Here is a 14,259-nt window from a genome sequence, read left to right on the forward strand (position 1 = left end):
TGGACAGTATATTGCAACTCTTAGTGTGTGTTTTTAGGTAACGCCAGCACCCCCCTCAACACAGCAGGTGCGCACTCAGCAGGCTTCAACCACGGCAGATCAGAGCGCCTCTATGGCACGCCTCTTCAACTCTCACGATGTTCGCGAGACATCACACCACCTCCAGATCACACACCTTGACCTTCACATCTGTGATGACACCAATGCCAAGGACAGAGGTACTACAGACCTACACATGGTGCTGTGTGAATGTTAACGTGTAGTTGGGTGACATTACCCTGAAATATATGTTTCAAGTTTGTATATGGATCTTTCATTTTCTCTCTACAGGAATTAATAAGAGATTAGACGGTGGTGCCATGCAGTTGTCCTTCAGTTCTATCACCATTGACTACTACCCCTACCACAAAGCTGGTAAACACTAGAAACAAGTTTGATTGCTACTTTGATTACCTGCTGCTCAGGAGTAGATTCGGGTTATTAAATAAATAAAATGCCTCTTTCTCAGGTGAGGGCTGTCTGCATTGGATGCATTATGGAGAGGCCACAAAGTCACGTGAGACCTGGGCTTGTTCTCTTCTGGAGGAGTTTAAGTCCAATGTGGACATGCTTAAAATTGCAGTCAGCGGCCAGTCCAAAAGTTCCCCCCAGCATGGTGAGACCTTTTAACATCACTGTCTTTTAACCCCCTCTGATTGGCAGTGCTAAGATTGCTACTGATTATATGAGAAACACTAATTGATTAATTAATGTATTGTTATTGCATTAGGAGCATGATTTTTTTCTTACAGTTGCTTGTCAGTTCATTGTGCCATTCATGGATCCATCTTTAAAATTTGTGACACTATAGTTTAAAGGCACTCCACAAAGGCTGAAGAGCACTTTCAGTAGGCACGATCATGCACGTTCATGGCTATGGTTGCCATAGTCTCGTGTAGACAGACTCATGACTTTTGGTGTAAATTCTGGTCATTCTGAACAGGAATTTATTCCAGAGTTTCCACGCACGGTCATTGAAAAGCTTGAAAACTTCAGGGAATTTTAAAATAGGGATTTCTAGTCCTGAAAAATTCATGGTAATAAATAAAATCTTTAAAAAAGTAATGGAAAATTTAGTTCAGGTTTATTTGTATAGTGCTTTTTACAATACATATTGTTCCAAAGCAGCTTTACAGAAAATATAAAAAAAAAATATATATATATATATAGAATTAATGTAATGATAGAAATACTTAGCATCAGGGTCAGAAATAATGGGGACTCGGAGCAAAAATGCCACAAAAATGTACTTAAGGGCCCCCCAAATTCAAAAGGTAAATACTTTTTTGCATCATCTGAAAAGTATTATCATACAAAATATGAGTTAATAAATCTAATTTTTTTCTAGTTTTCTAACTCTAAACTATTAATTTACAAAATGTATTGGCTAGAAATTGCACTTTGTGATCACAAATACATACGTACTGACTTTTCCATGTATTTGGAAAAGTCAGTAGTTAATATGTCAAAAGGTGTGGGAAGCCAGACAGCTAGTGAACGGACTATGTGCGGTCTGTGGGCGTGCCGTCTGAGGCCGAGACTACAGTTGCCATGCCTATACAGCTTTCTCTGTGGCCCCTGAGAGTGTAGCAGAGTCTTTGTATATGGGCCTTTAGCTAAAGTGTCACAGTTTTTGGCTCAGTATAGCAGTATGGCTCAATTTTTTATGAGCATCCTGTTAAAAGCATCATTGCTCTTTATTTGGAGTTCTTAAGAGTGTTTTGCAGTGGTCATTAAGTGTGCCCTGGCACCTGTTATAGTTTGAGAGGTTTTGCGTAACGGGTTCTGTGTCCCCAGTCCATCAGTCGATTGTCTTAGAGGTGCGTGGTGGAGGGATAATGGTTAGGGAGATGGACTCAGGCCCAGACGGCTTGTGGCCACTTTCCCCCACGGCCAACTGCTGCTGGTGTCTGGAGACAGGTAGCTCTCTGGTGTGCGTTTGAGGTGCCACACACACACATGGCTGAGGTTTGTGCAGAGTGTCCGCAGTGTTAGTGATGTTTGAGTGTGTATGTGTGTATATGTGTTTCACAGGTAAAATCTCCACAAGCTCCAGTAGTTCTTTCTCGCCCTCACCTACACCTAGAACTCAGCTCATGTCCAGTTCTATTGTGCTGCGGATGGCAGATTTCAGCATCTATCAGGTTGGTGTGGAATCAAACATACATAAACACATATTTCTGGATGTACACAGACTCACATTAAATAATAAGTGTGCATAGATGCAAATGGCTAAAACATCTTTGGAATCCTTAACACGACACATTGCAATACCTAATACTATACAGCGTTTTATTCTAAAGAGACTGACGACACAAAAACATGGTCATAAATAAAGGTTTAGTTCATCCAATTCGGTCATTATTTATTCACCACCATGTCTTTCCAAACTCGTATTACATATTTTTTTGTGAAACACAAAAGAAGGTATATTGCAGAATTCCCAGAGTGCTCTTTTCCATACACAAAAATAAATTGGCACTGAGGCTGTTGAGCTCCAAAAAGGACAAAAAAAGCACCATAAAATTAGTCCATACAACTCATGCCCTATACCCCCAAGACATACGATAGATTTATGTGAGGAACAGACCATAATTAAAGTCGTTTTTCAACAATAATCTTCTCCGCATTAATAATCTTCTTCTCCTCTCCATCTCTCAAATCTCATTGATTCTGATGGTCAATTTAAATATGGCACATAAAGGCACGTTGCACATTGACATGAAGTGACACAGAAAACCAGTAATGTTTGACATAATTTATGTCACACCAGTGTAAATTATGGAATGTAACATTTTTTGTTGAACTAACCCTTTAATGATTGATCGCTCTGCTATGGTGAAGGTGTCTACAGCAGACCAGTCACGCTCCAGTCCTCAAAGCATGATCTCCTGCAATAAGAAATCCCTCTACCTCCCTCAAGAGATGCCTGCCATTCATGCAGAGTTCACCGAGTACTACTTCCCAGACGGCAAAGACTATCCCAGTAAGACAGAATAGCCCACAGCCATGCTTTCTTATACATCTGACAAACTCAGAATATGAAATTAAGTTGAATTGAAGGATTAATTGAATTCTGTATACAAATTTCCTCCCTGCAGTCCCTTGTCCTAATCTGTACGTGCAGTTGAATGCTCTGCAGCTGGTGCTTGACTCTCGCAGTCTGGTTTGGCTCAATCTGTTTGCGCTGGACCTTCTTCAGAGTCTGGAACAGTTTATAGAGCTGTACAAACTCAATGACTCCCAGAAACCTGACGAGCATGTGGATATCAGAGTGGACGGACTTATGCTGAAGGTATAACATACACTTAAACTCGCACACATCCTGTGATACATGCCCTGAAACAAGAGCTGAGTCTTTAAACCTGCTGCCTGCATAGACAGCATTTTTTTGGACCCATTTTAGTATATCACTGTATGTTAGTATGTTGGATTAGCCACGTTAGTATTAGAATCAATGCTTTGTAGCTGAGATGCATGTTAAGACAACATTAGAGTCAGCGGTGAGGGTTAGTTACATTTCTGTGAGGAGTCCTAATTGCCCATATAGTGTGTCTCAAATCAGTTACCTATGAAGCCCCCTTTAGTTTAAGATGCTACTTATGTAGACATCTGCCATAAAGGCAATAAGACTCGCTGGATTTTGAGACAGATTATTGTTTTGAAGATTTTATGTGTAATTTGTCATCGTCTTTGCAGTTTAATGCAAAACTCTGTTTGTGTGTTTGCAGCTGGTGATCCCTACAGACCAGGTGAAGACTCAGCCTGACCAGCCTCGCTCTGTGTCAGTGCAGACATCTGAAATGGTGGCTACCAACACACGTCACTCTTCAGGATGCTCTCGGTCCAATCTGGAGGCTCTGTTGCAGGCCTTCCAGGAGCAACCCTTCTTTACCTCCCTCTCTTCCTCCTTTCCCCGTGCTCAAAACTCTTTTGCTGTGCTGCATTCCGTCTTCCTGCGCCATGCCCACGAGCAGGACACGCGTGTTCATGATGTGTACCGGGGCCTCGCCCCACCCTCTCTCTCCACAAATGCACTCAAAACGCCGGCGGCCACTGACTTGTGGGCCATGCACTTTTCTCAGTTCTGGATAGACTATGAAGGTTCTCGCAGTGGTCGAGGTCGCCCGACTCCCTGTGTGGACTCCTTCCCTCTCACCCTTTGGGTGTGCCATCCTGCCCGATACACCCAGCATCAAGAGAGGCTGAAAGCGGGGGTAGGGTCAGGGCTTTTGCCTCGGAGTGAGTCAGCAGAGATAGCCAATCGTCTGCAGAGGAAGAAGCTTCTTAAGGAGTTCTACAGCACTGATGCATCACCTAGTAACACCCCAAGCAATGGTCTCCATAAACCCCACTCTCTTGATGGCCTACACAGCCACTCCTCCTCTTCTCGCTCCCTTGCATCCTCCTCCTCTTTGGCAAGCAAAGTGGACTTGCAGGTTCTGATTCATATCCAGAAGCACCTGAGTGCTCAGGTGAGCCATGGGCAGTATGTGTTCTTGCACAGACTGCAACATGCTGTGAAATCTCTGCAACGCACTTTACAGCAAGATCTGGAGCAGTACGGCTCCAAGCGCCAGGGCCCTGTCCAGCCTTTCAGTGCCTGCGTAGGTGTGCTCATGAAAAGCGCAGAAGTTGCCCTACTCCTAAAGCCCATACCTCAGCCGGACTCTAGTACAAGCCCCATTAATTCTGACCTGTCTCCATCAGAGAGCAGAGCCACTCTGGAGGCTGGTAGTGAAGGGGGTGAGGGCCCAGAGAGACCCTCAGCTGCAGGGGAGGGAGCTCGGTCAACAAGCTCTGTGGATCAGCTCCTTTTTGTAGGTACAGATTCAGGTACACATGGCATGAATATATCTCCCCTACTCCCTTCCTCGTCTCCTTCTGCCCTGAGAAAGGGGTCTACAGATGAGAGGAGTGGCTTGGTGGCTGGAGGAAGGGTGGCGACTGAGGAGAAAAGGGACTTCAGAGAAGGATATCTGGATGGGGATGGAAGCAGAACTGAAGCCAAAGGGCAACAGAGTGAAACCTTACAACCTCCACAAGGTGGATCTGTGGTATTGGATCCCTTCTCCGACACTTCTTCCGGAGATTGGAACGATAAGAGTCAGGGAGGCAGGCTGCCTCAGTCCATGTCCAGGTACTTCATCATTTGTATATCTGAGCACAACTGCCCATTGTTTCCTGCTTGGTTTTCGGCAAATGTGGCCAAAAGCCACAATCAGCCTTTGCGATGTTCTTCCGCATCCACACTTTGTTGACATCCTGTCTCAATGGCCTTGTCCCAAATGTTGCAGTTGATGTGGCCCTCTGGCCTTCACTCATGCCCATCCATGAAATCCATGAGAACATGAGGTGTCCCATTTGTCATTTTATGATACATTAGGGTTTTGACTCAACATGAAATGACACCCTATGGTCTCGTGGACTACACAGATGATTATGTCTAGATACTAACCCTCATTCTGCAAAATTATCATGCTATAAACCCTAAGCCTTAACCCTACTCCATGGTAGCAACCAATGTTATCTGACTAGAGTTTCGCAGAAAAGGGGTTGCCATCTAGATATTACCTTCATGGACACATATATGAAAGCCACAAGACCGCAAGTTCACATCAAGTGTCCCATTTGGGACAGGGTCCATGTAAAAATGTGCAATATAAGCAAGGTTCCCCAATTTGTGACTGATAGGCTGATCAGCTCAATAAAGTTAGAGTTAGGGCCTTGTCGACTTGTCAGGCACATTTCAAGGCAACTTCCACAAATGGGTGTTAAAGAGGATGTGGTCTTCGTAGCTGGATTGAGTGATTTTTGAAGCTCTGTTTTGTAAATATGACTGAAATCCATGCAAAATGATAACTAGGATATTGCAATTAGACTGGTGCTTTGTGAATGTGAGCGCATGTTTGTGTGCGTGAATTTGGGAGTAAAACCCAATACGCAAACTCTTCTGTTTCCTCTTTGTTCTGAATGTGACTTCTGGGTGTGTGTTTGTCTCACTCTCTCTTCTGAAGGAAAGGCAGTTTATCAGTGGTCTCTGACCTCTTAACCTCCACGCACAGCAGGTCTACCTCCTTATATTCCATGTCTAACATGTAAGACTCCCTCTGTAGGACTCTGTTCCCATCTGTGCGTTCGTGAGATGTTAGTGGACTACATTGTGGTGTTGTGATTGTGATCATTTCATGCCAGCTTGGCCCAAGTTGTGTTGTGTGTTGAACTGTACACACATGCAGAACTGAATGTTGTTGTTTTTTTGTGTTTTTGGGACATTTAGTCTTGTGTAATGCACTTGCAGTGCTTAATTGCACCAATAATGAATAAATTGCACCAGTTTTGCACCTAGCAAAATGTCAAGACTTTTTATAGTGCTATGCTATTTTATAGTGAATATCAGTACTGACATGCTCAATCACTCTTACACTCTGTTTCCTGCTGTTTTTTCATGCATTCTGCAGTGGTCGGTTGATGCAGGGCAAGTCTCAGTCAAGTTTCTCAGTGTCCTATAAGAACATGAAGAAAAGCCCCTCACTACAGTCTCTGGATGACCTCTCTATAGACAGCTACTCACTGGAAGACTGTGACACCTACAGCCTGCTGGAGAGAGGTACACACTACATTCAGACACACAGGAACACCATGTTGTAGTTTTAGTGATTGTTATTGACCACAAGAGAGCAGTATTGCAACAGCCATCAGTCTGTGCGTTTCTTTTTTTGTTCCAATAATGGAGCTCTATCACTGTACACAGTATTTCTTCACAGCTGGAAATTCATTAAGATTTGCTCAAATCTTAAGCACAGTTTTAAGGTGCAGCACAGATTTGTTTCAGCTTGTTTTTGATTGAAAAACTGACGAAAAATAAAAAAAATCTTATGAATCTAATATGGGTTTTTGTTTGGAGTTTTTTTGTGTGCTGTTGTCAAATGTTATATTCAAAGCAATAACATGTATATTTGTGTGTTTTGTTGTAGATGATGTGTCGATCTCTGGTTTTAAGGCTCTAAATGAACCGAATTCCACAGAAAGGGCCGCTGTGACTCTTGCTCAGGAAGCAGATGAGGCCCAGTCACCTGATGCCATCAGCGCTGCTTCCCAGAGCATCGACGAGCCCACAAAAGACCTCGTAATAAACTCTCTCTTCACCTTTGTCTCTTTCTTTTCAACTTCTGTTCACTAGAATGAATGGATCAGCAATCTTAAAGGAATAGTTCACCCAAAAATTACAATCATCTCATTATTCACTTACCCTGATGCCATCCCAGATGTGTTTGACTGTCTTTCTTCAGCAGAACACAAATGAAGATTTTTAGAAGAAGATAGAGATCAGATCAGTTCCTTATAATAGCAGTACATGGGTGCCAGCACTTTGATGGTCCAAAAGTCACATTTAGGCAGCAATAAAGTAATCCACGTGACTTCAGATGATCAGTGAATGATTTCTGAAGCAAATCGATACATTTGTGTAAAAGATAAATAGATAATTAAAAAGTTATTATCTTTTAAAAAGCGCTTCCTGCCAGCAGCTGACATGAAGCGTGATGTAAACGCATCGGCGTGTTCACCCGAGAATTCGGAAGCGGCGCTTATTTACAACAGAAGAACGAATGTCACGCGAGAGTTTGACCATTTCAAACTGCATCAGAGCCCTGGATGGAAGCGCTGATTTAAAATGAATAACATTTTAAAAACATAAATGTATCGATTCGCTTCAGAAGTCATTCATTGATCGACTGGAGTCGCATGGATTACTTTTATGCTGCCTAAATATGACTTTTGGACCATCAAAGTGCTGGCACCCGTTTACTTACATTATAAGGACCTGATAGAGCTCTGTCTTCTTCTTAAAATCTTCATTTGTGTTCTGCAGAAGAAAGTCATACACATCTGGGATGGTATCAGGGTAAGTGAATAATGAGAGAATTTTCCTTTTTGGGTAAACTATTCCTTTAACCCTGAGGTTTAATCTGACTGCTTATTCAGTTCATGTTCAGCATTGTCACTCATATTTAAGTGTTTTTCAGTTCAGGACTAAAATGATGATGGGGAGAGTGGGGTAAAATGTGTCAGTGGGTAAACTATGTCGGCCCCTTATTCTAGCAAACTGCAAAAAAATAATTTGTCATGTGGCGTGACCCTAAATTATGCAAGGACCTGTCGCATACATCTGCCTGTGTTTAAGAAATGTACATGAGAAAAGGGATAAACATTTTTATGATACAATTATTATACATAATACACGTTGGTGAATTGACAATGTATAAGACCATTTATAATCAAAGCTTCCAAATGCGAGTCGGGTGACGCCATGCGAAGGGCAAACGTGTGAGAGACAGCTCTGTGCACTTTGCTAATTTTTTTTATTATTTTCATGATATAATCCGGTGAAATTCGATACACCCAGTTACACAATTACTGTTTGAGGTAAACATGGCAAAGAAGTCAAAATCCTTGGGCTCTGGAGACATTAAAAGACACTTACGGGTTCAAGTTGAAAGCACAGACAGGCCTGTGGACCGGGGACTCGATTTGGATGGCGCGGCGGGAGAAGGAATCCAGCGTCAACTGTCCAACGTGTCGGTGATGTTGACGAAGGTACTTGCGGACTTGGAGGATCTCGCTGTAATACGTCGATCGATTACGGTGATGGGAAAAAAAATTCTCTGAGCTAGTCACAAGAGTGACAGATGTTGAAAAACGAATCGATTATTTGGAGTTATCAGAGAGGGAATTAGCCGCTAATCCGCCCGCGACCAAAGCTGATTTGGAACGTGTTCTTGAAAAGCTTGAAGAGCTTGAGAATAGAAGCCGCAGGAATAACATTCGAATTGTTGGAATTCCTGAGCATGAGGAGGGCAGAAATATGGTGAAATTCCTAGAGGAGCTTTTCCCGATTCTGCTCGACATAACAGGCCACAAGCTGGAAATCGAGCCACTTACTCTGCACTGTTTTTGGGAGTAGCACATACCCCCCTAGAGCGGCAGATACTCTGGAAGTGGTGATTACTGCTTTTGGAAAAGGTCATGAGGCATCAGTGTATTACTCCCTGCTAATTCAGAGTCTGGGGGACGGAGCTTTAAATTCCCTCAAAAGATTATGGGAGGAAGATTTAAATTTGTTTTTGGAGGAGGGAGTTTGGGCTAGGATTCTTAAAAATGTCAAGTCTGCATCTAGAGATGCAAGGGTGCACCTTATGCAATTTAAGATTCTACATAGATTTTATTGGACCCCTTCTAAATTGTATAGGCTTGGTCATAAGGACACAGCCACCTGCTGGCGATGCCATTTAGAAGATGGAGACACCACCCATGTTTTTTGGGGGTGTCGTAAGATACAGTAGTTCTGGTTGAGGGTCCAGAATTTTATGGCCGACATATTGGGTAATCGGATCTCCTTTTGCTCCAGGCTCTGTATTTTGGGTGACGGGGCGGTCATTGATGTAGGAGATAAGTACATGAAGAATTGGATCCTGGCCGGTGTTATGGTGGGCAGACAGGTTATCCTTAGAGGATGGAAGTCAGCTGGAGCCCCCTCATTTCGTGAGTGGTGTGAGGAGATGGGCAGGGTGGCAGCTTTCGAGGAGGTGTCGTGTAGAAGGCTGGGGACCTGGGATTCATTTGATGGGAAATGGGGCAGTTATTTGACATTTTTGGGGGACTCTCGGGTAGGGACTATGGAGAGAGAGGCGTAGTTTGAGATGTGTATGATTATTATATATTTTTTATTTTATTTTATTGTATACATTTTTTTCTGTGTGTGTGTACTTATGTGAGACCACGAGGATGTTCGTAGGGGGTCGGGTGGGGTTGTTGATTGGGGAGGGGGAGGGGTAGTAGTGGGAGTTAAATGTTGATTCATTGTATATATGTTTTGTTTTTCTTTTGTCATTTCTATGACTCAAACATTTTGATCTTAAAAAATAAATAAAAAAAAAAGCCTTCAAATTCAGGAAATACTATTACAATGTTGAAAATTGTTGCACTACAGGGCTTTTTTCTACTGGCCCAGTGCTTCAGATTTTTACTTGCCCTGCCAAAATTTTCATTGTCCCCAACACAAAAATGAAAAATAGCTGTTTTTACCAAATTTAAAAAAAAATGTTTTGTCCGAAGCTAAATATATTTTATATCAATATTACATTTTTAAGATGGATTATTCCCCCCAAATTGTATCACATTTATAATTTACAAGATTTATGTCTTATGTAACCCCATATAAGCGCTCTACAGATATAAATTCATTAATTCATCACATTAACCTCAGCCGTCCTGCCATTTACACATGCGTTTTTAAGTGAAGAGTTCAGTGGAGCAAATTATGGGTTTTCAGTCACCCATTTAGTCAGTCTGTCAACTTTTGAGCCCTGTGTAATGTTTTCATGACCAGGATCAAAGATTTAGTCACTTGAGTTAAAGATTTGATTATTGGATGAATGTAATAAACATATGAATCTCTAAGAGAAGAGACCATGCTACTAAATCAGTTTTGACGTGTAATATATCCTACAGTATGTATTAGACCTCATCTGTGAATTAAGAATGTGGATAAAAACATGAAATTAGACAACCCAAACATGACCAACACTTACTGATACACAAAGCATAGAAAGAAAGTACCTGTACAGTCCAGAAATGAGACATGTAACAGGTATGTCATGAGGATGATATAAAGTAGGCTGTTTTAAATAGTCATCTTCACCTGCAGCTGAACAGTTCTGAAAATAATAATAACTAGAGTGATTTTGCCTCTTTTCATTTCAAATGCCATTATCATGTCGAATTAATGTTTACATTTTGAAATATTACCTAATTAAATGTATACTTACATTTTGGATACTGAGCTCGTGATTCTCAGCCACGTGTAAAACCAGGGTTTAACTAAGATTACCGTTCCGCACTTCATCTCTAAAGGCAAATTAATTAGATTTTTCACTGTGGGAAGTCTGGTAACCAGGGGCACAACTACACATTTCCGAGTGGGGAGTGTCATCCATTATAAGCGTTGAGCGATTGCACCACCTTTAGTGAGCCGCTGGCGCCCCTATGCATTGCATACCTTGAATATGTGGTTTTTGCGCCTCTGCTGGGAACAATTCTAGCATTCTGTCCCACTAAGAGCGCATGTACGTTAACCTCCGTCTACGCTGCACAGAGAGAGATAATGAGAGAGATGCACGGAGAGACAGAGATTTACAGTCCAATAGAAAGAAACAATTGATTTCTTGTGTTCCTATGAGTGGATTACTAATTTTCACCAACATGTTAAAACGTTAAAAATGTGGTAATTTCACGCACTGTGAACATGGAATGTGCGGGGATACTTAAAATGTTGCGCAAGACGTGCAATCCCGCTCTGAAATATATGAAGTGGGGGGTTTTCCCCCTGCTGTTTTCTACACATTGATAATTACTGCTGCTAAGACACTTGAAAAAGACTGAGGACAGTTCTAGGAGAGCGCACTCTGTGTCTGCACATTCTTGTGCGCACACGCGTTCAATATATTGTGCACTTGCGCCACTTTGCAAACTAAATATAATCACGCTCGCTCGTCTCTGAGTGCTCGGTTAGAAGACTGTGTTTGCACCGTGTAATGTTTGTGCTCTCACACTTGTTGTCTGCTTGCACTAACATTGTAAATGCAGCACTGGCCCGTTCGGGCAAGTGACAGATCTAGCAACTGTCCTGAATATATCTCACACTGGCAAATTGTTCACATATTTGGAACTAGACACTAGAATGACCACTTCTGTTGTTCGGCCAATGGGTCACATTTATTGGCCGATAATATCAAAGTGGTGGATACATCTGTCTTTCACTAGTCCTTATGTTAAAAAAAAGAAAGAAAAAGGAACTGTTAAATATAGATAGATGCACATTTGCACACATGCACATGATTGAATAATGATCAGTCTATATTTGCTAATCTATATAATTTGTGTATTGTGTGTTTGCAGATTTCGGTTCTGGTTTTGAAGGTTCACTCGGTCTGTTGCTCTCTGGATCTGAAGGGTGATGACACAGCAGTAGCTCTGGAGGTGGGACGCATCCGGCCCAATCAGCTCGGCAACGTCAGTTTGCGGCAGTATCTTAGCAACCGCAGCCTGGGTAAGACTTAATTGATGCTTGTATGTGTTTATGTGTGTGTGTGTCGCTGTTACACCTGATAAAAACTCACTGTGTGCATTTCTTCAGGTTTAGTGTCCTCAGCATCAGTCACTCAGAGTGATGAAGGTAATCCATGTGTGGTATAATATGTTTGTGCGCATGTTTGTGAGTGCAGATGCTGTGAGTTTGCATGAGTCTGAGTTGTTGTGTGATCACTATGTTTAAGCTTGTGGTTTGATCACATAGTTTTAATAATGAATAACATTTCTAACATTATGAATGAATTTTTGGAAGCTGTGCTAGGTTTGTGAGTTTTGTCATGGTGTGTATTCACTGCAATGGAGCATTTTTCTCCCCCACTGCTCCTAGTTCTCTTTCCCTACCTTTAGCTGCTCTTGTTTTGCATTGATGTTTCTCAGCTATCACAGCCCACTGGGTTCTGCTGCTGCTGCTTCAGAAGACTTCAAACACACACTTGTGTGTCTGGCCTGTGTCAGAGCCCTGTACTGGCTCTTTCCTCTCAGAGGATTAATTTCTAGGCTTTTCCGCCCTCAGGTTCTCTTCACTGAATCAGATTTTTTTTTTTTTTTTTTTTGGTTTTATATTCTCGCCCAGAATTAAAGGATAAATCAGGTAAAAATAAAAAATTTTATAAAAAAAATAGTATTATTTATATTATATTACTATTATAGCCTATTAATATTATTTATTTATTTATTTTTTAATAAAACAGATATACACTTTATAACATTTCAAAAGTATGTGGTTCTTAATTGTTCAAAATTGTTCTTATTTCAACTTATTATTCAAAAAGTTAAATTCTTAACACTTTAAGCTAACCCTTTAAGGTGTTTTAAAGATTTTCTGTTTCAGTGGCTGCCTAAAATGAAAGGCTTATAACTCTACAAAAAACCCAAAGAGAGTCAGTTGTTTGGTATAATTTTAAATAAAACCTTTCAAATTGTTTAATAATATAGATTATGATAAATTATGAGACTTTCAGCCTAAGAAACTGCTGAAAAATCACAAAAAAACTTGAGCCAAAAATTATTTATTATATTTTTTTCTAATTTGACATTATATATCTCAGGGTGTAAATAAGGTAGCTTCAAAAAAAATTCCCAATCATGTCACCTGTAACTGGGTAAAATTTTGTGTTGATACGACAAAACAATAAAAAGTTGTAGCATTACAAAGATTATTTATCCTAGTGTCCAAAAAAGTCTCCAAGTGTCCAGAAGCCTCTCCAAACAAGTAAAACATAATAATTGTACATAATAACAAATTACACATGCAAATAAAACAATGGCTAAAGGTATGCTTTCTCTCCAAAGCATGCAGGCATGAGTAACAAGATCTCATTCAGTACCATTCTGTGTCATTTGAGCCATCATTGAGTCTGTGTCATGTACTTGGTGCCATCTCCTGCTGGCCATATGTAATTAGAGTGAACAATCCTCTCTGCTCATATTTGGATGACTTCCACCTCTGGCTGCAGCAATCTGAATCCTAATATGACTGGTTTAGCGTTCCATGATGCTGGACAACATACTACATAATTTCCGATGAAGTCATTGGTTCCAGGAAAGCTAACATGTTTTTAGCCAGATTGCACATTATGTGCTGTGTGCACATTGTGCTTCGTTTGGATTATCGACTGATCTATGCATCTGATTACATTGTGTGTGGGCTCATTTTAAAGATAATCGTAGTTATAAGTAATGGTATGTGATATTTTATGTTTTGTTTATTTTTCGTTAAGTTATAAGTAAAAACACGGCATATAAGCAAACATATAACATGTATGTCAAAGACATGTACTTAGATATTACTCACTAAATTTTTGTCTGTGAGTAAAACAAGGCTGGTTGTATTCTACTCTTTGAGAGATTTCCAACAAGATGAGACACAAGGCTATTTGATCAGTGTTTTGTTTTGTTGTTTTTTTGTTATTAACAAATTTTATTGATTCCATGCAGCAAATCAAATAGACAGAAAATGCAGAATCAAACCACATGAAATCACAACTTTTCCCCCCGAACATTAACCCCCCCACACCCACCCGACACAAACGAGCACTCCAGTGTTCAAAAGCCAACTGACAAAGCCAC

General features: G+C 41.0%; 1 protein-coding gene across 3 annotated transcripts in view; it reads left to right on the top strand.

Annotated features, from left to right (window-relative positions):
- The window catches only part of bltp3b (bridge-like lipid transfer protein family member 3B), a 44,897-nt gene that overhangs the window by 20,154 nt on the left and 10,484 nt on the right, over window positions 1-14,259 (top strand). For 2 of the 3 annotated variants that reach the window (XR_007896107.1, XM_051687942.1), the window contains exons 8-18: window positions 38-218; window positions 331-414; window positions 509-655; window positions 2,074-2,183; window positions 2,884-3,025; window positions 3,141-3,334; window positions 3,771-5,179; window positions 6,501-6,649; window positions 7,017-7,168; window positions 11,998-12,148; window positions 12,236-12,274. Coding sequence is in view for 2 of the 3 variants with exons in the window: in XM_051687942.1 (XP_051543902.1) it covers window positions 38-218; window positions 331-414; window positions 509-655; window positions 2,074-2,183; window positions 2,884-3,025; window positions 3,141-3,334; window positions 3,771-5,179; window positions 6,501-6,649; window positions 7,017-7,168; window positions 11,998-12,148; window positions 12,236-12,274 (2,758 nt within the window). In the remaining variant the exon portion in view is untranslated. The remainder of the gene's footprint in view (window positions 1-37; window positions 219-330; window positions 415-508; window positions 656-2,073; window positions 2,184-2,883; window positions 3,026-3,140; window positions 3,335-3,770; window positions 5,180-6,500; window positions 6,650-7,016; window positions 7,169-11,997; window positions 12,149-12,235; window positions 12,275-14,259) is intronic. The other variant, XM_051687943.1, reaches the window with a different exon arrangement.

The sequence above is a fragment of the Myxocyprinus asiaticus genome, chromosome 45 (assembly GCF_019703515.2).
Source record: "Myxocyprinus asiaticus isolate MX2 ecotype Aquarium Trade chromosome 45, UBuf_Myxa_2, whole genome shotgun sequence".
Lineage (NCBI taxonomy): Eukaryota > Metazoa > Chordata > Actinopteri > Cypriniformes > Catostomidae > Myxocyprinus > Myxocyprinus asiaticus.